The sequence below is a fragment of the Cottoperca gobio genome, chromosome 12, assembly GCF_900634415.1.
Source record: "Cottoperca gobio chromosome 12, fCotGob3.1, whole genome shotgun sequence".
Lineage (NCBI taxonomy): Eukaryota > Metazoa > Chordata > Actinopteri > Perciformes > Bovichtidae > Cottoperca > Cottoperca gobio.
The window spans coordinates 8,922,357-8,941,836 of record NC_041366.1 but is presented as its reverse complement, the minus strand read 5'-3'; the positions used below and the strand labels follow the sequence as shown (position 1 = coordinate 8,941,836).

At 40.0% G+C, this 19,480-nt stretch overlaps 1 protein-coding gene across 2 annotated transcripts in view; it reads left to right on the top strand.

The window, feature by feature from the left end:
* plppr1 (phospholipid phosphatase related 1) overlaps positions 1–19,480 on the top strand; it is a 51,758-nt gene that overhangs the window by 18,133 nt on the left and 14,145 nt on the right. For both annotated transcript variants that reach the window (XM_029445123.1, XM_029445124.1), the window contains exon 3: positions 11,391–11,579. In XM_029445123.1, the coding sequence (XP_029300983.1) occupies positions 11,391–11,579 (189 nt within the window). The remainder of the gene's footprint in view (positions 1–11,390; positions 11,580–19,480) is intronic.

The following is a 19,480-nucleotide window of genomic DNA, read 5'->3' as shown; positions in this document are numbered from 1 at the left end:
ACCATCCTCCTGTAAAAAAAACATTTGTGACACAATCCATCGTCACAAAGTGCTTCATCTTCTATAGAAACTCCTGCTGTCGGACAGCCGCTCATCACTCTGCAGCAATTTGCTCATTTACAACTTTCAAGTGTCTTGGCTTGAGCTCAGCATTATATGCTCAGTTGGACATACTGATGGCTGTGCAATTAGTTTAATTTGGATGTGTAGAGGGGGGATAATGGGTAACTGATTAGTATGTTGGTGACAACAAGCCCGGTTCAACATCAAGGTGGTAAACTATATTCATCAGGATGTTTAAACAGTAGTACAAATGGAAACATTGTCCCTCATAGCAGACCACAGCTGTGCAATTGAGTCGGGTTGCTTCTTGTTCTGGAAAATAACATTATTTCACGAGACGTTGAGGTTGGTATGAAATATAAACAAACATTTAGGGACCGTTTCATTTAGAATTTGCATATTTCCCTATGGTAATAGTAGAGTGACATTGTACGAGCTGTCAGACTGTGAAATGTCCTCGTTGTTTACGATGGGACCATCGGCTAATCAGATCGCCTGTTAAAAATCAATTTCGGAGACTTCACAGTTACCATAGCAACGTGTGCGTCTTCAAAGTTGTTCATCGCTGTCAGCCGGACCAGAATGAAGAAAATCAGCCAGCAGCTGTTATTGATGGATTTGCACCAGGGTTTGTCTGAAGAGAGAAATACAGTCCCAGTAATGGCTGTTATATGACTTCATTACATCAGTGAGTATCACCGCAGAACTATAGTGAAAGGGAAACGTTGACGGTGTCGTTCACAATGTTTGATGGGATTAGAAAATGTCTCCCTCTTAAATTAACCTTTTTATACCTTTTGGATCTGTTGTTGAATCTGATAGAAACTAGACAGGGTTAGTTCAGATCTGGTGTTAAAGGGACACTTTAGCGCTTAAGTTCAGTTAACTCGTCACAAAGAGAAATGGTTGTATAGTGTCTTCTATGTCTCTGTAGGGACATTAAGTCTGAAAAATAAGTGGGATGATGTCATTAGGGCTGCCTCAGGCCGGACTTGGTTGGAGACGACACATTGTAAGCAGACAGCCTGCGTTACATTGAGTTTGAAGGACGTGAGATGCTATTCGTATGATGTCTTACGTTCTCATTACATGCATACAGTCTTTTGGGTTAAAATACGTACCAGATTGGCGTTACATGACAAATAAATCCACGTTGACTTCGGGTGTCACACTGAACAGCGTCCTCCTGGGTGAAAGTCCGTTTTTCAGCCACCCATCCACCCCAACCATCTCCTTAGCAGATGTTGTCGCTCTTTATACTTCTCGCTTCACGATTACGAGAGTTACATACAGATTGATTTTGTTGGATGTACAAATGACAGAGCGTTACTGTTCGTAAGTATAACTACGAACAGTAGAAGATCAGTCTGCAGACAGTGAGGGTCTAACGAAAGATACTTTGCTGCCAACTTTATGGAAGTGTAAAACTAAATGATGATTGAAATCAAGATTAATAACTATTTTTTTCAAAGATTTAGCATTTATATCCCAACATGGATACATGCACGATTGCATATAATGATGGGACTGTGTTCCACTGTGCTTTACATCGGACACAACTCTTCAAATGTGTAACACACCTACTTCAATTACTAATCTAAATGATTTATAATCACCATCACAAGTGACCGAAATGATTAATTTGTACAGCAGTTCTGTAACATGACACCAGTGAATTGTTTCCTAGCTCTGATGTTAAAGTTCAAGATTACTTCACAAATATGTTGACTTTATTACACAATCTTTTCACATGCAAACACAAGACTCAGTGGAATTGTGCCTCAATATCCTAAAAAAGGTATCGCACCATGTCCATGTTGCAGCAGGCAGCGTGCTCCTGAAAGAGACTCTGTAATAGCCCATTGAGTAGCAAGCTTTCTGTAATTTTCCCTTACTCCCCCTCACCGCTCTCAAAGGCGTCCTATCTACCTCCCTGTCTCACTCTGCCCGTCCCCGTTTTCTCCATCTCTCCCTCTTTGATGTCTCTGTCACATCCTCACAGCCTCATTTCTCTCTCGCCCCTCCTTCCTCCCCCAATCTCTCCTCTCTTCTTGTTTCTTATGGCGTCCCCTTCTTTATCCTCCTCTGTATCATGCCCCTCACTGTTTACCCTGCTCCTTTGTTTCTTCTTTTATTTTTTGCCCTCTTTATCTTACTCACCCTGCCTGTCACAAACAGAGCGCAGGCAGGGGGACAGTGCCGTCACATGGCCGCAACAAAGCGCCCTGATTGGAGCAGCTCCAGCGCCAGAGGCGGTGTGACAGAAAGGATGCTTATTTATGGTGATTTGTTTGTTTAGTCATGTAATTTAACCTCGAGATCATTATTTGTTGCTGCCATTTACCATTACTGTGGGATATGGGAGGAAAGGGAATACGGATAGAGTAAGAGGAGTGGGATTAAGTACAACAGGAAGATGGGACACGAGGGAGGAGAAGGGAAGATGATATGGGTCGGATAGCCAAAGTACAATAGAGGGAAGTAAGTGAAAGGTTGCAAAAATTGTGCGAAATTAATTAAAAAGGCAGAGCAGTGGAGGTGAGCAGTGAAGAACGAAGAAAGAACAGATATATCTTGTACCTCCCCATGGATGAGATTATGTAATACACAGAGCCCCGGGCTTTCATTCATCTAACTAGGACCACTTAGATTTCGCAATCTTTTCAAAGCACAACCTGCACCAGGCAGTAAGAAGAAGAATCTCTCGACTCTCATCTGTGAACATTCCCACTGCCAACCTTTTGGAGATGATTTCTATCTTTCATCTAGCTCAATCTCCTCTCCTCAGTGTGATGTAATAATGTTCTGAGGTGTCATTATTTCAAACAACAAAAGAACACCTCCCCGCAATGAACGATTGTTTTTGATGTCGCTCCGTCTCTCTCTCGGCTGCGCTGACGCAATATGATTTTTAACCCGGGGGATTCTAAAAAGGGGCTTTTATCTGGGGAATCACATGTTTAAATTTAGTTTTTGAACAGCATGCAGCCTAATTAAAACTGCTAGCTTTAATTAAATATGGACAGGAAACGTGTCTGCAATCTGCGATGGCTGATGCCAGGTAGTCATGTATGTATGGTGCAGCAGTGATACTGTATTTTGAAATCTGTAACGCCCACTCATTGGAAACACCCCATGTTACCAGCTGCCACAGCGACGCCGTTTTCACCTTGTGAGTTTGTGTGTGTGTGTCATCACGGCACAATCTACTGTTAGAGACACTTACTGTAGCAGGAGCTGCAACTGAAGCCGTTTCAAGTACTTTGCCGGGTGTTTATATTTCAGTGTCTGTCTGTGGACAGGTTTTGTCAACACGACAGCATCGCAACTGTTCAAGATGCAGTCACACAACTTTACTGATGTCCAGCTGAGATCAACATGAAGGTCTAGTACGAAAATGGCCGTGGTCCCAGCAAAGGACCCACACTTTATGCTTTATAGATATGTAGTTGACATCCATATGAAGGCAGAGTTCGAAAATAGGTGCGGCCCGAGCAAGTGTGCCGAAAGTAGAGCGGAAGGCAAGAAGCCATAGGCCCTCCCGCTTTGCGCCCCGGCTGGTGTGATCCAATCGCAACATGGTGTCTGGTCTTGTTTTCATGTCTGTTCCTAATCTGACTGTTGCAAACGATGGACCAGGCGGAAGCAAAGACAGTGGACGGGCCGAGGTAAAAAAAAATCCAAAGGTCAGGCAGGCAGCACAGGGCAGCACGTCACTAACAAGGACGCAGAGACAAGGCTTGAACAAATGGCACGAGCACAGGCTTGTTTGCAGGTGATCACTCTGGCAGGGAGCAACTCCTGAGAGACACACACACACACACACACACACACACACACACACACACACACACACACACACACACACACACACATGGCAACGCCACTAGAGAGCAATATCCAACTGGTTAGAATATGTGTGTCCTTACAGTATGTCCCACAGGACAAAGAGTAACAGCTGTATGCCTGAATATACCATTTGACCCACTTTAGAACAACAAAATTACTGTTACTTCTTTCAAGACTGGGCCAGATTGATTTACGCTGCACATTTGCACTGCGTGTTTTATAGAATGTGTGGCCACAATCTGCAAGTGATTATCCTCAGATCTATTGAGGCAGCAGGAGGAGATTTTATGAGCTAGTTTAGGATTTCTACTAGTTTGGCAAGTTTGGAAAATAATGTGGCGAGAAACAGATATTATCCTCATTAGATTATAATATTAAAGTCTTTAGAACTGGTTATATTCAATACTTTATAGGAAATGAAAAGTAGATTGAATGAGATGCACAAAATATAAATAGACTACACGTTGGGCAGAATGTGTTACATCTCACCCTGAAACACAGACACACAAGCTTTAAACGTCTGACCCTCAATATACATACCCCAAACGGCACAATGAGCTGTATTTAACATTAATAATCCTGGATCCTGGATCCTGAAAAGACACATTATTTTTGTCTTGATTCGGGGCCCGGCGTCACATTTAACAGCAGACTATGTATCATTATATCCCAGGTTTAAAAAAAAAAAAAAAAAAAAAACCCTGAAACTAGTAGCTGTCTTCTGTGCCACGTAAAGACAAGTTTGACAACAGAAGTGTAGGATCACGGTCTAAATCCGGGCGAGCCAGACTAAGATGCCCATTTCTGTCAGTCTTTTTCTTTGCAGTCTGCTAACGCAACATGACAGTGACATGAAAAACTAGGACTTGGTGTTGGATTTATATAACGTTTCCCTGGTTGTTTTCAGGGTGTGAGGAAAGGAGATGGGCGGCGGGACTGACAGTTAAAAGATTTTGGAGTGAAGGAGATGAAGAAGTGAAGAGAGGGAGGGATGGGTACTGATGAAACTGGCTGTGTCGAAAGTAATTACAAACATATACCAAAGTAATATCGCAAAGTGGTTTTAAATCTGCCAGAAAAGCAAAACGTACAGTAACTCAAGTCATGTGATGAGAATTTATAACCACCAGCGAGGATATGTTACTTTTACTTTTGGACTCAATAATGTTAGTTATACAGCAATAACTATGCTTTGCTAATATTAGCTAACATTAGCCACCAGAGGCTATTGGTCCTACCAGACCAAGTGATGCTAGTAACAGCAACCTTTTGTGCAGCGCAACAACTTAAATACACAAAGTGGCACAAGGCCACCTACAAAGTTGATATGGGGAACATGTTAGCAAACAGTTGGAACAGTATTTAGCCTACACATCCACACACATTTGGTGTTGGCAAGCATAGACTGGGTTTTATATGAGCTTAAAAACGCTAAAATCCCGTGGCTGAATCCCAAGGTCTGCTGAGGGTGGAGAATGTGATGTTAGTGAGCAAAGCAACTTGCAACAACTATACTGTAAATCTCCATAGAGCTGAGGGCGACCGCAGCATCGAGTGATAACTCTCTGAGTGTACGAGCGACAATTCAGGCAGGCGTTTGATCCGGTTTTAATTTGAAATATAATGATTCAAAACAGATTCAAGGTTGAGGTTTTGCTTTGTTCGAGGCCTATAAAGTAGTTGATTTATATATTTGGTGGTAGTAGGACATTTTCCTCCACTCCTCTGAAGTGATATACTTACCCAGAAGTCACTGAGAAATGTAGCGTGTTAAAACTCCGCAGAGGTAGATCTCTACCAAAATGCCCTGCCTGAATAGAGAGGTGAATTGTACCCTCCAAGGGAGAAGGATAATGGCATGCTGCAGTAACTTTGTATAACCATTTTACGACAGCCAGTCTTGTCAGTCTGCCCTTCACACAGCTAATACAGCATGACACCGGCTTGGGAGGGAATATAATGAAGCCACAAGTTATGCTTTACAGAGAAATGGACATTTGTCCAGGTGTAGAACTGTCACAGAAAAGCCTGCTCATAAAAATGTCACAAAGGCCCCCAGCCTCCAGGGATTACACGGCACCACTACTCTTCTTTTGTGTGTTCTTAGTGTCAGTCGTTTTTGCCACTGCTAGTAGAGGAACAAACACTAATTTTACTTAAGTAAAGGATCAGTGTGTAGGATTTAGGGGGATCTATGGAATATAATATGTAAGTGATCATGTACAGCGAGCGGGTCATAATTAAAAATGAACCCCGACAGGGTGAGCAGGACCCCGACGCACTTATTCCAAAGCTCCTTACTAAAGAAATCAGAAGATTTGACACAATATATTGATAAAAAATATAATTTTATTGCCTCCGCTGGAACAAATAGTCCGCTTACTGTGTTCGGAGATGGAACCGCATTCATAGTCTTTTATTCATAGCGGAGGTCTGCTATAAAGAAATAACAGACGTAGAATGCTGTGATTGACCAATCAGAATAGAGTATTCCACAAAGCCATGTAATAATATTATGTTTTCATTTATTGCTAATAAAGACACTATATACTTTTACTTAAGTCAAATAATTTGAATTTGGTATACTAACAGTAAAAGTACTCATTATGCAGATTGACTCATTTCAGAATATGTATTATTGTATCATAATTATTAATGTGTTCGCATCACTTATGTTAGAGCTGGTAAATGTTAACTACATAATATACTGCCAGGTAGCTTGATCCATAATAATACATCAACAAGTTATTGTATAATATAATGAATACGTTGTATTAATAATCGGAATATGCAAAGTAAGTAGTAAGTAACAGTCAAAAATAATAATATTGCAGTGAAAAGTACAATATGTTCCTACAACATGCAGTGGAGCAGAAGTATAAAGCAGAACACAAATGGAAAAACTCAAGCAAAGCACAAGCACCTCAACATTCTAGTTAAGTAAAATAATTGAATTATGAAGTAAGTGTGAGCCTGACGGAGCCGATAAGACGAGAGGAGAAAGATCAGGCTGAACAAGATGAAATTGCTCGTCTCTCGTGGCCTGTTTTGGTAATTTGCCACCACCCGATGACTCTCATCACGTCTAATGGCTCACTGCTTGTTTACCGCTTCTTCTGATTTATAATGTGGAGACGCAGAAGGAGTTGGGATGAGTGATAGAGGGACATGTGAGTTTATGGAGGTCTTGAATGCAGGAGAGAAGAAATGCTTTATTAAGGACACGTGGAAGTTTCCAACCAGCTCAATGCTTCGTAGCAGCAACCTGAACTCTTCACGCTGCTCAATTCGCATTCGCTGTTGAGATTGAGCTTGAGGCAAGCTTTGATATTAAAATAAAATAAAATGCAAATAAGGTGAAGGTCAAAGTAAATTAAATCATAGTAATAATTACTAAGTTTAACAAGTGTACTCTGGTATGCAGCCCTCTCATTAATCCGTCCAAGCTCTTTTCAGGTATTTCCTTGTAAACCAGACATCCTTGTGCCTGTGATCCCACAAGGTATTACATGGCAATATCTGCAAGCGCAGGAATTTACATATTTTCAGAGGAGGCCTATGAATAATGTTTTAGCCGATTATCCTGCTGGAACGTGTTTGTGGATAAACATGAAAATCATGAAATTATACCAAATCTGTCTGTCTCATTTGGATGCTGACGAGCTGCTTTAACCCGTTTGTGCCTGAAAGGCTGATAAGTGAGTGCTTCTTACCTTACTATATTTATTAATTAATGTTTATTCCTGTATATTTAATTATATTTTAGTAAAACAAACAAACAGAAAGCCCATCTGCTCAAAGACTAAATATAATATGATACGAAAAAAAGACTTGTAATAAACACAATGTGAAAAAGTTGACTATTGATAAAAGAAGGATTTTGCATGTGATCTAAAAATGTCAAAGTACTTGCACAAAGTATGTTTGTACCATATTTCAATACTTTAAACCAATCAGAACAAGTGTTGTGGATTCTTTCCTTATCATACTAAATATAGTTTTTGGGCACAGATGGGGAAGAAGCAGCTTGTCAATAAGAGGACGTTTTGTACAATTTAAAAATAACGGAAAACTATTGTTCATATGAGTATTTTCACTTTGCTGTTTGCCTTTAGTTATGAGTAAGACTCATTGTGAGGCCTTGCACAGGCTATATTATCTTTTTTATATATGTCTTATATTTATATTTTTATATATTGCCAATATAAAACTTAAATTAAATTCAAAGTTTAACCATGATGTGGCAAAGCATGGTGCCACAATATTAGCGTTCCTCAAACCAGTAGTTGTTAATGGAGGTGAACTGTGTAAAAATGTTCTCCACGGCAGGGCTCCTTTGTAATAACAGGAGAAAGCTAAAAAATATCGCTAACTAGCTTAGTGTTAATGAAAAAGTTGGCACAGAAACCGATAACACACACACACACACTCACACACACACACCTGGACATCTCCACATGGCCATCTGTCACAAGACTAGATCTGCCAACTCTCCTCTCCTCTGTAAACACAGGCCCCTTCTTGCCAATCCCTTTCTGAACTCCACCGACCATATTGTGTGGTCTGGTTCACACACCCTCCATACTTTACAGTGGATACAATTGTTCTGCATTAAACAACAGTTACTTTCTTATTTCCGGCCAACTGATTTGATTGGACAGCATATATATATATATATATATATATATATATATATATACACACACAGCATATATTGTTTACACACACACACACACAGCATATATTGTTTACATTCAGTAAAACGGCTCTAGTGTGTTTTACTTGTAATGTAGTATCTGACTAAGGAAAGCCATGATGTGTTTAATATATGCTGCTGCAAAATCTATGTATTTGAGGTGTTATATATAGGTCACTGTATATTGTAGCATCAAGCCATCCTCACAGAAAGAAATAGCTGTACAGGTCTTCTGTGCAAGCAGTTTATTAAACCCCATATTTCCATTTTTGTTGTTTGTATGGTGGCGCCCTCAAGTGGTTGTGTTTGTTATGATGGGAGCAAAGAGGGGAAGTCAGGTGCTTTAATATAGACACAAGTCTGCGCACGGAGGTGGTCGGTGGGTGTGGTTGGGTCAAATATGTGAAACCGTAAGTGAACACAAGTTATTTTAAGGTTAACGTTATTACGTTAGTATGCACGTATCTACATTAGTACGTAACCACGTCACGTAATAAGTGACCTTATTTTAACCCAAACCAAACCCAAGCCAAGTAGTTCAGTTTCACAACGTTAAATAAAGCGCTCATGTCTTAAAAGCTGTCACTATGCGACACGATCCTTTCACATTGTTAATAGAAGGGTCATATCATATATTCTTTCGTTTAGGTATGAGGATGTGTTGGGTAGCATACAGCAACAAATATATACTAGCCTCAAATGTAATGGCTTTTTACCAAAGCTTGAGGCTCGGTAGAACAAAGCCAACAACTATCCACTTACGCTTGGCCCATAAATAACAACTATGATACAACAAGCACACTGGCTCGAGTCTACAGGATACACCTGTGATTGATGGCTGATCTGATTTATTTGTTTTGACTATAATATGCATGTAAGCTGATATCCCCAAACCCACAGCAACTCTGACATAATGGTTGCTTAACATTAAGTGAGGTAATTGATATTTCTTAACTCAATAATACCTACTGCAGAACATGATATCTGTGGCATCTTATCCATACATGTTACCCAGGATCACTGGCTAACATGTATGCTGATGTACTTTTTTGTGTAATGACAGGTTTGGCGCATCAACAATGCATCAGTTTAAAGAAAAAAAGGAAGCTTTCCTCAAAAGTTGGATTTGATTTACTTGATAACTTCACAATTAAAGACCGGTTTCGAAACAGGATAGACAAAGTTTTAGGCGGTGAGAGGTACCCTGCCAACATGTGTTACTGTAACACAGTAAAACTGCGTGCCCTTCGCCCTGGTCTCTACTCCAACACAGTCTGAGATGGAGCTTGTGAAGGATCATATCAGTTAGTTCACAGCAACCTCATTAGTGAAATAACTGATGCTATTGTTACTTTGTCCTCAACACAAATGTCCAATATTTGTTTTTACTTTACTCTCTTACCCTAAAATTCATAAAGTGCACTGTTACGTCTTGGCTCCTTGTAAGATAAGCTCAATGAAATGTGTGCATTTATATGAAGCTCAACAGCATGAAGTGTTTTCACTAACAATCTCTGTTCTAGTTGGCTGAAGATGTTGAATAATTGACATTGTCCCAACAGATTATGGAATATAGTTATTTTATTGTACACAACACAACCCTGCAATTTAGTGTCGTCCTCCTTTTGGAGCAATACTCATCCTTCTGCGGTAGCATAGTGACACCTGGTGTTGGGGAGACGTATTACAAATAGCTGGCTTAACCAGGTTTTAAGAATCAGGATTCCATTCATAAAACCACTTCTGTGATAAAAAACATGTGACAAAATGAAAAAAGGATGACCCGACATGACTGCATGTAACCTGTTCAGCCGTCTATTTGTTATAATCAGATACTTTATTGATTCATATGGGATCAATAGAGCATGTTATTATGTGTTTTTTTCCTTTTTTAGATTTTCACTGTGATCATGAGGAGCTCTTAGTACTATAATGCTACCTTTACATGACTAATGTCTACACTTACTGTCAGTACCATTTCCTGACTTGGACTCCTTGCAGTTCCGGTGTTTTCTTCTGTTTGGCAGCTTTAAAATATAGACAAACACCTCATCACTTTCCTTTGCTATATATAAACCCCAGCACGGTGCCAGCAGGTTGGATAGATTAGCAGCAGAATCGTCACATTGGTGAATGAATGACAGGATTGTGGAGTGTTTTCAGCAACCACATTAAAAAGCCTCGCCGTGCAACGTCTTGCATTCGATATCGCAGTGTTGCTTCGTTAGCAGTGACTAAGGATACCATATATAGAAAAAGAAAAAAAATTGCCTGCAGCCGATTCTGGAAAGAGAGCGAAAAGAGGCCAGAGACAAAAGATGATGTTAGAGGGATAAAAGGATGAGGGGGTGAGGGAGGAGAGGAGGTGGTAAGTGATGGTTGTGCTGGTGGTACACAGGGAGTTAGCATGTGATGGAGAGAGAGCGAGAGAGAGAGAGAGAGAGAGAGAGAGAGAGAGTGAGAGAGAGAGAGAGAGAGAGAGGGAAAAATTATGTTTTTTGAGGATTTATGCACTTGTTTTTTATTAAGAACCTGTTAGGCACGTCACAGCTGAGAGAGGAGCAGAGTGATGTTCAGGGAATCAGCTGCAAAACAACTAATTTAAAAAGGAAAATAGACTTTTTAACCACTTGAAACTGAGTTAAGGAAAAAAGACTTCAGTGCACTGGATATACAACTAACAAGTCCTCCTTTCCCCCTTCTTGTTTTTCTTCTTCTCCTCCTCTTTTTCAACTTTCTCTACTCTGTCGCTCTGTCTCGCTCCGACATGTTTTTCTTCCAGCTCGTCATCATGTCCGCCACGGTGTTGTTGGCCTACTACATGGAGTGCACGGACCTTTTCAGCGTGCACATGCAGGGTTTCTTCTGCAACGACGCCGAGCTGATGAAGCCGTACCCTGGCACAGAGGAGTCCAGCTTCATCCCCCCGCTCATCCTGTACTGCGTGGTGGCTGCTGCTCCCACCGCTGTAGTGAGTAAAACACATTTTAATGTTTTATTTTTACCTCAATTTGTAAAAACGGAGTGTAAATGCCTAATTATTTTTTACATTTGGCATGAATGTGTTAGTTCAGGCTTTACATCTCTGAAAGAGCAAACGTTTGTTCATTGTTTACAGCTTATAGAAACTAGAACCACCAACAATGTTATTCTGAAAGAAACAATACTTCACTGAGTATCATAATGTTGCCAGACTTCATTTACAATTACCCCATGCTGCTCACTTAGCCTGACATGACCTACATTTGTGGCAGTGTTTGGAAGTGCACATAAATGACTTCTGTGTTGAATATTACATTTGTTAAAAGGGCCATCTATGCAGAATAGAAATTCAGCCATGCATCTTATCTGTCTGTAACCTACTCCAGACGTTCCTCTATCCTCGGTAAACTTTCCCTGCCAAAATATGGGGGAAAATGTCAAAGCAGAGAGTCTGACTGAAGACCGTTTTCATATCTTTTTATGGGTCAGCTGATAAGTTTGGTACTGGTTTCACAGACTGAACTTTTGGCTCTCCATTTTGAACTTCACACAGTATCTCTTGCTTGTTCCGCACCACGAAACACCACACTGAATGCACCACTGATTTAAAAAGTGATGCTGTATAAAAGGAGCAGTATGTATGTGGGCTGACTATGACGAAGAAATATTTTCCTGGACAATGATGTGATTTCTTACACAGCATCTCATGGAGATTCTTAGTCACCCAGGCCACAAGGTATCTCCCAGTGCTGGAAGGCAAGTGTATTTCCTCATGTGTGTTGTTTTACCATTCATTCACTATTCCTTCCGTTCTGCTGAATGAAAGAGATGCCCGAGCAGATGTGAAACTTCTTTAACATCAACGGGACATTGGCTTTTGACTGAGTGCCTATTGGTAGAATGTAGCTCTGTCCTTTCACAGCTGTTGTTTAGTAGAAGAGATAAAAAAAAAGAAAAAGAAAGTATCCCAAATCCATTTAACACACAAATTCCAAGCAAGTTTGGAGTATGTAGTGCATAGGGATGTAACGGTTAGCGGTTTCACGATAAACCATGGTAAAATTCCAGACGGTTAGTATTACTGTTTCAAATTGCAATCATCATTAAAACGCGTTTGATTAACTCGTTTAAAAGATTCAAGGTAAATACTGTCCAGCATCAACCAATGTTAGCGACAGTCTTTCAACGTGAGTATGTTTTGCATCAATTTTTGCCTTTTCAGACTTCGGAAGGGGGGAGAATGCATCAATTTGTCAGTCTAACTTTCTAAAAGCTTGTTACTAATGTAAACTGAAGCTTTCTGTGTTTCCTACTCCTGTAAAAACACTATACGCTGCATTCACTTTGGAAAAGGGACAAAATAAAAGTATACTCAAACCAGACATACATACGGAACAAGTGTGTCGACAGACAATAATCTCCAACAATGCACTATTTAAATGGAGGAGCTGGTTACATCTCAGGAAAAAAACTAAATTAATTGTGGTAAGAGGTGAAAGAGCTTCAGAAAACAAATGGTATAAAATCTTACAAAAGACACTTGTTGCCTCTTTGTGAAATGTAATTGTTAGTGATGGCAGTGCGATACTGAAGCTTCAATATGTTCTTTAAACCCAGAACTACAATTCCATAGAACCACTGCTTCAAATCACGTGACATATGACGTCCGAAGCAGTAACTACTTCATTGCCTGAATGAATCACCAGACTGGTTCACGGTCCAATCAGGTGATTCACTGGCACTGCCTCGTTTCGATTCTGACAGGTTGAGACAGTTTTGAATTTGAGCGCCTCAACACTTTATAACAAAAAATGTGTGAGTTGTTGTCGTAGTATGCGTTGTTGCTATTGCGTTTGTATTGGATCATTATGCAGCCAGCCAACTAGCGAAACAATTTGTATGCATGCCAGCATTACATTACATTACAGGTCAGACACTCTTATCCAGAGCGACTTACATTGAACTAACTACAGGGACAGTCTCCCTGGAGCAACTCAGGGTTAAGTACCTTGCTCAGGGGTACAATGGTGGCAGCCTGGTATTGATATCCCGACCTTCTAGTGTTTTGTTTGGAAGGCGTACCACTAGACCAGGGGTGGGGAACCTCCGGCCTCCGGGCCGTATACGGCCCGCGAGACCATTTGATCCGGCCCTCGAGGTAATTCGTAAAACGCACGCAAAAAAAATCCACTAGCAAAAAAAATCCACTAGCAAAAAAAACACTAGCAAAAAAACGGATATATTTTAAACGGGCGACTGACTGTTTTTCCTGGCCAAGGTCAGGGTCCTTGAACACAACACGAGAGGAACGTGTCATCACGTGGTCACGTCATGTCAAAAAACTTCAATTTTAAACGAGACTGTCATTGACATCAGCGAACGCAGCAAGTGTGAAACAGAGAAAGGTGGATGCGGAATGTCGCACTTTCCAGTAGAAATTGGACGAACAATGATTTCTTTGTGGAAGTAAAAGGCCAGTGTGTCCAGTTTGTGTGGACGTACTTGCGGAGATGAAAAATAATCTTGAGCATCATTACACCTCGAAACATGTCAAACTGCACGAGCTGAAAGGACGAGTGAGTTTGGATAAAGTTAACTCTCTTCGGCGGAATTTGGCCCAACAAGCAGCTCTCTGCAGAGCGGAACATACAAACATGGAGAGATAGATAGGTAGACCACCACACCAAGAACAGACTATTCCACCACTGCTGTGTAATCATCACTGCCATGTGCAATACTCACTTTATTTTCTATCAACCACTTGGTACTTATATTATTTTTTATCCTATTTAATTATTGTTTACTGCCTTTTTACTTCATATGTTCTTTTGCTGTGACAAGATACATTTCCCCGTTGTGGGACTAATAAAGGGGCAAAGATACTTTAAATCCACTGCAGCCTTGCACTTCGCCAGTAGAGGTCACTGTACCTGAAGCTTTGAGTAATGAACCCATTTTCAAAACAATTGGCTGAAGTGGTTCAGTGCTTCACAAAAGCTTAATTTGCCCATCACTAGTAATTGTCAGTCACCAAAGTTCCAGTTTGACTGCCATCCCACTTTGCACAAATTGTATCATTTGCAGTAAAAATATTAAGTATGTGGATTATTTTGTATATTTACTGCTAAAAGAGTACACGATGACAATCAGTATGTCGCACATACTGTGGTGTATATAATTAGTAATGTGCAGCAGTATGACCTTGCAAGAAAGACGCAGGTGTAACTAATAACATTAATGTTTCGTCGTAGCAGGAGAAGCACAGGAACCATGCTAACGATGGCTCTGTGTGTCAGTGAGCTGCTGGTGCAGCCTCGTTAGTGTTATTGATTACACCTGTGCTGCCTGCCGAGGACATTTCAAAGTATCTTTTAACATTATTTTCTGAACACAAAATATTAGACCTGTTAATTTTGAAAAGCTAAGTGAGGTGTTGTAAGGTAAGGGCTGTGCATTGCTGATTCAAACGCAACATACAGGAGTAGCAACAAACATCCACCAGGTGTCAGTTTAGCTCCGTGCTTGTTGACTCCAACCCAGCACACCCGACCAGGCACCACATGTCTCTGGATCAGTTCAGTATTACCCGTGTCAAAGATTTTCTCAACACCTCCTGAAGAATGTTTGCATGGGCCTGTTTTAATATAACTTATTTTGACATGTTTTCAAAGGAAACGACGAGTCAATCCCAGAATACAGACACAGTGCGGTGCAGTCCGTTTGAAGTAGTTGATGCTTCATGCTAAGCCATATGCCCGAGTATGTTTTAAAATCATGCAGTAAAATGTTAAAGACTACAGTAGTGCATAACATCAGTTCATATATGATGTGTTTGTTGTAAATGAGTCTTTAAAATAATCAATTCCACTTATCAGCTTGTACGGAAGCCCTGAGGGGCAATACAATTATCCTGCCTAAATAATGATTTTCACCCGTTTTCACTGATAAAAAAAGGTAACGTAGAATATTATCTTGGCAAAACGTTCTTTTTCCACCTGTTCTTTTCTCAGGAGGGACACAGTTTAGATAATAGAACTTTGTTGCTCACTTGAGTCGCAGGGCTTTTGTAGACGTGGCTTTGACTCTCAGGGGTTGCAAAGCAATGACTGTGGAAACAAGATAGCTGAAAATACCGTATTGTAAAGCTTTAAGTTGTGAGCTGAACATACAGTAATGGTGTTTGATGACAAAGCTTTAAGCAGACATCCTAATGTTAACCTAAATGAATAGATTGCACCATGTTTGTTCTCATGTGTACTAAACCTTAGAAATACACAGTTCAAGGTTGTCAAATGTGTCACATCAGGCACTTGCTCACTTGACATAAATGTAGATAATAGCATTGTTGCATTATTGGTATTAATTCTACTTGAATGGGGAATTTTAGTGTGGCTATCTGGCACTGCAGGGAAGTTGAGAAAAAAATATGTTGAATTCAAGAATGGCTCGGGAGGAAGAAATCCATGCAAAAAAGGTGGAAGTTTAATCAATAAAAGAATCCCAACAAAAGTCCTGGGAAAGTTAACAAAGAGCGACCAGGCCAAACAAATAAGACCGCAGGCTTCTTCCAACAACCCCTCTCCCACAGTCAACGCTAAAGTGGCTTTATATACCCCTCCTTAGTTGGATTAAACTACTGAATGGGGGTTACCTAATTAGACCAAACCACTTACCTAATAGGACTCATCCAGCGCATGGGGATTAGACAAACCAGTACGGGACATTTCCACTGAAACCTGATCCTAACAGGATATTAGCAAACATTTGAATTCCAACAATATTTCAAGGTGAGCAACTATTAATAAACTCCCCCTTGGATGAATGTCATGCTCCACAACCCTTAACTAGCCATGAGAAAATCACAATTTGCAAACATCACTGAGGGTAATGTACACTGCACAGTCAGGAACATATACCTGGTTAAGGAAAACCTATTTAATTTAATATCTTATTGATTTAATTAGAAGTAAATCAACTGATTGATGGCTTCACCCTGTGCCTAACAAGGCCAGAGTGAGAGTGATTGCTGTAGGAAATCTGGGCATGTGAAAATACTTATTTCACAAGCATGCTTCTTTATTGCCCACTACACCTCTGGATCATGTGTTAATATGTTGATGTCATTATGGAATTGGGTGTCAGTCACTTGCTTGGTCGAGCACCACAAGTCATGTTCTATTGGATGCAGCAAATCTAAAATTTAGTTTAGAACTGTAACGTGCCGTGAAAAGGCTTTTAGCAGTGTACTGTGTGTTTCCCATAGTTCTATCCTTTCCTTTCCAAAGAGACATCTTTTTCTATTACCATTTCAAGAGGCACTTAATCTGGGATGGGATCGTAAAAGATTTCTGCTTCCTCGACACATGCCACCCATTTATGTGTAATAAGATATTACTGTACCTCTTTGTGTCTCGCGCTTTTTGTATTTATTCTCTGGGACACTTGGTTCTTTGCTCTCAGGCTCTAAATATTGAGTGTGGTTACTGGTATGTTTCTGAATACATAGATTACTGTCATTTTTACTGAAATCTGGCAGAGTGCTCTGATTTTCCAGGAAATGTGACATATTTTATTATTCACAGCATATTTGGTTAGAGTGCATCTATGTGCAGTTTTGACAAACTTTTCTGCACTGATTTACTTCAGATTAGTTTTTATATATATATATATATATATATATATATATATATATATATTATATATATATATTATATATATTATAGGCTGACTTATTTTATAATTATAAAACTGACTAATTATAACCAACAACTTCAGTGTACATTTTGGTACACAGTACTCTTTTGTCATTATTTATCTATGTTGTCATGTTCTTTTGTCTATTATCGTTACACAATTAAAACAATTTATGAGTTTTATGTTAAACACTGCTGGTCATTTCTCTATATTTCCATCTCATTCTTCTCTCATTGGCTTATATGTGGCCGTAGTCTCTTTATCCATCCGTATGCCATCCCAAACTTTTTAATTGTGCCCTTTGAGAGTGCTGTGTCAGGTGCTTGAGTTGTGCTTCACACTGTATCTTGCTTTGTCGCCGTATGCTTCATAAACCAGAGAAGAAGCCAATCAGAATTAATGATGACAGGGCTGGGATGTTGGCCAATTAGCGTGGAGACAGTAATTTATTCAGAATGTTCCACATGGTCAGGACCAATGGGAGGTTGTAGAGGTTAGATGGGTCGTTTTAATGTAACGGTCTATAAACCTGTTCAGTAATGGACAGGCATCATAAAAGGTGATCATTCACTGTCAACATAATAAAAAACATGATGTTGTTCTTTAATGTCAAGTGTGGATACAACAGAAACTTGTGGCGGACTAATGTAAGGTACCGAGCGGTAGTCACCCGGACTGACTAGAAGTTCCTCATGATAGACTCTCTGTGGAGAGATATCAGAGGACGCTGTTGAAGTTCTCCAAAACATTTTTTCCGTACCAATTGAGGTCCTTGATGACTAATTCCACTTCCTTTTATGTGTGCATTGCTCTTCTTGGTGGCAATGCTGAAAATAATCGTCTCATTAAGAAGACATTAAAGGGGCATTAATTGATTTTTTTCTCCACTTTTGGGACGCATAACAAGCTGTCAACACAATAGCTTTACTTATTATCACCTTATAAAGTGACTGTGTTAATGTGAATGTGAGAAAACGGTTGCCTATTTACATTTCCAGCAGACAAGGAGCAACATTAGCATTCATCCAGTGTCGTGTTTCTGGCCACCCAGTGAGTGTAAGTCCAATATTCTCTTTCATTTTGGCTCTGTTTTGGTGTCCAATGACTCCCTGAGGGAAATATCTGTTTTTTTTAGTTGCTAAATATTTTACGCTAACGTTGTCTGTCAACAGTTTGGTGGTGGGTTGGAAGCGTACAGTGGGTTTGTTAGATCAGCGATAGTGAACCAAACAGTTCAGTTGTGTTCTGTCCAAAACATTGTGCTGAACATCACGTCCTCATAGCTAAACGACTTCGTAGAGAATATGTACGTTACAATAAGTTAACGTAGACTTTTGGTTTCATACGGATATGAATAGTCTTCTGGATGAAAGTTGTGTTCCTGTGTTTGTTTGGCCCAATCATCCACTCCAACCTCCTCCCTAACTCCTTCTTCGCTCCACGAGGTGCCTAACAATAAACGTAAATATGGCTCGTAATAAGCAGCTTGCATTCGACTTATACTGGCCGTTTTTCATGGGGAGGACGGTCTGAGCTGAAAGACCCTAAACTCGCCATAGAGCTGAGAGGGACAGCAGAATTGGGTGATAGTTCTCAGTTGGGTTCATTGCTACACCTTTTACATTACACTCAGTCATTTGAAAAAAGAATTGTTGGCCGATTGTCTTGGTCCTTTTGAGGTTTGTTTTAGCCTAAATAATTAGTGAAACATGACGTGCGTATCCGCCCCCTGATTCGGATCCACTCCAAATTGTAATGGGTTCTTCCTTGGCCCATTCGACACACTCCCACCAAGTTCCATGAAAATCGGGCCAGGAGTTTTTCTGTAATCCTGCTGACAAACAAACAAACAAACAAACAAACCAAACTTACTCAAATTGAATTACTAAGATTAGTTTTTATTAAAATTTGAAAACATTAGAACATACCTAACAGCTTGTAAACTCTAACAATCAAGCACGTTTTCTGTTGCCTCAGGCTACATGCTTGATTTTTTTATTTTTTTTAATGTCAGACTTTTGGCAGTCAGTATGATGGAACGAACCGCACCATGAATCATTTATGGTTTCCCACAGGGGACAGTTAATATGTGAGTGAATAAAAATGTGAAACACACACAGAAAGGTACTCCTAAATACTGTGGGTAGTCACTGTCTGTCACTTCAATGTCACAGGTACTGAACTTTATGGACTTTT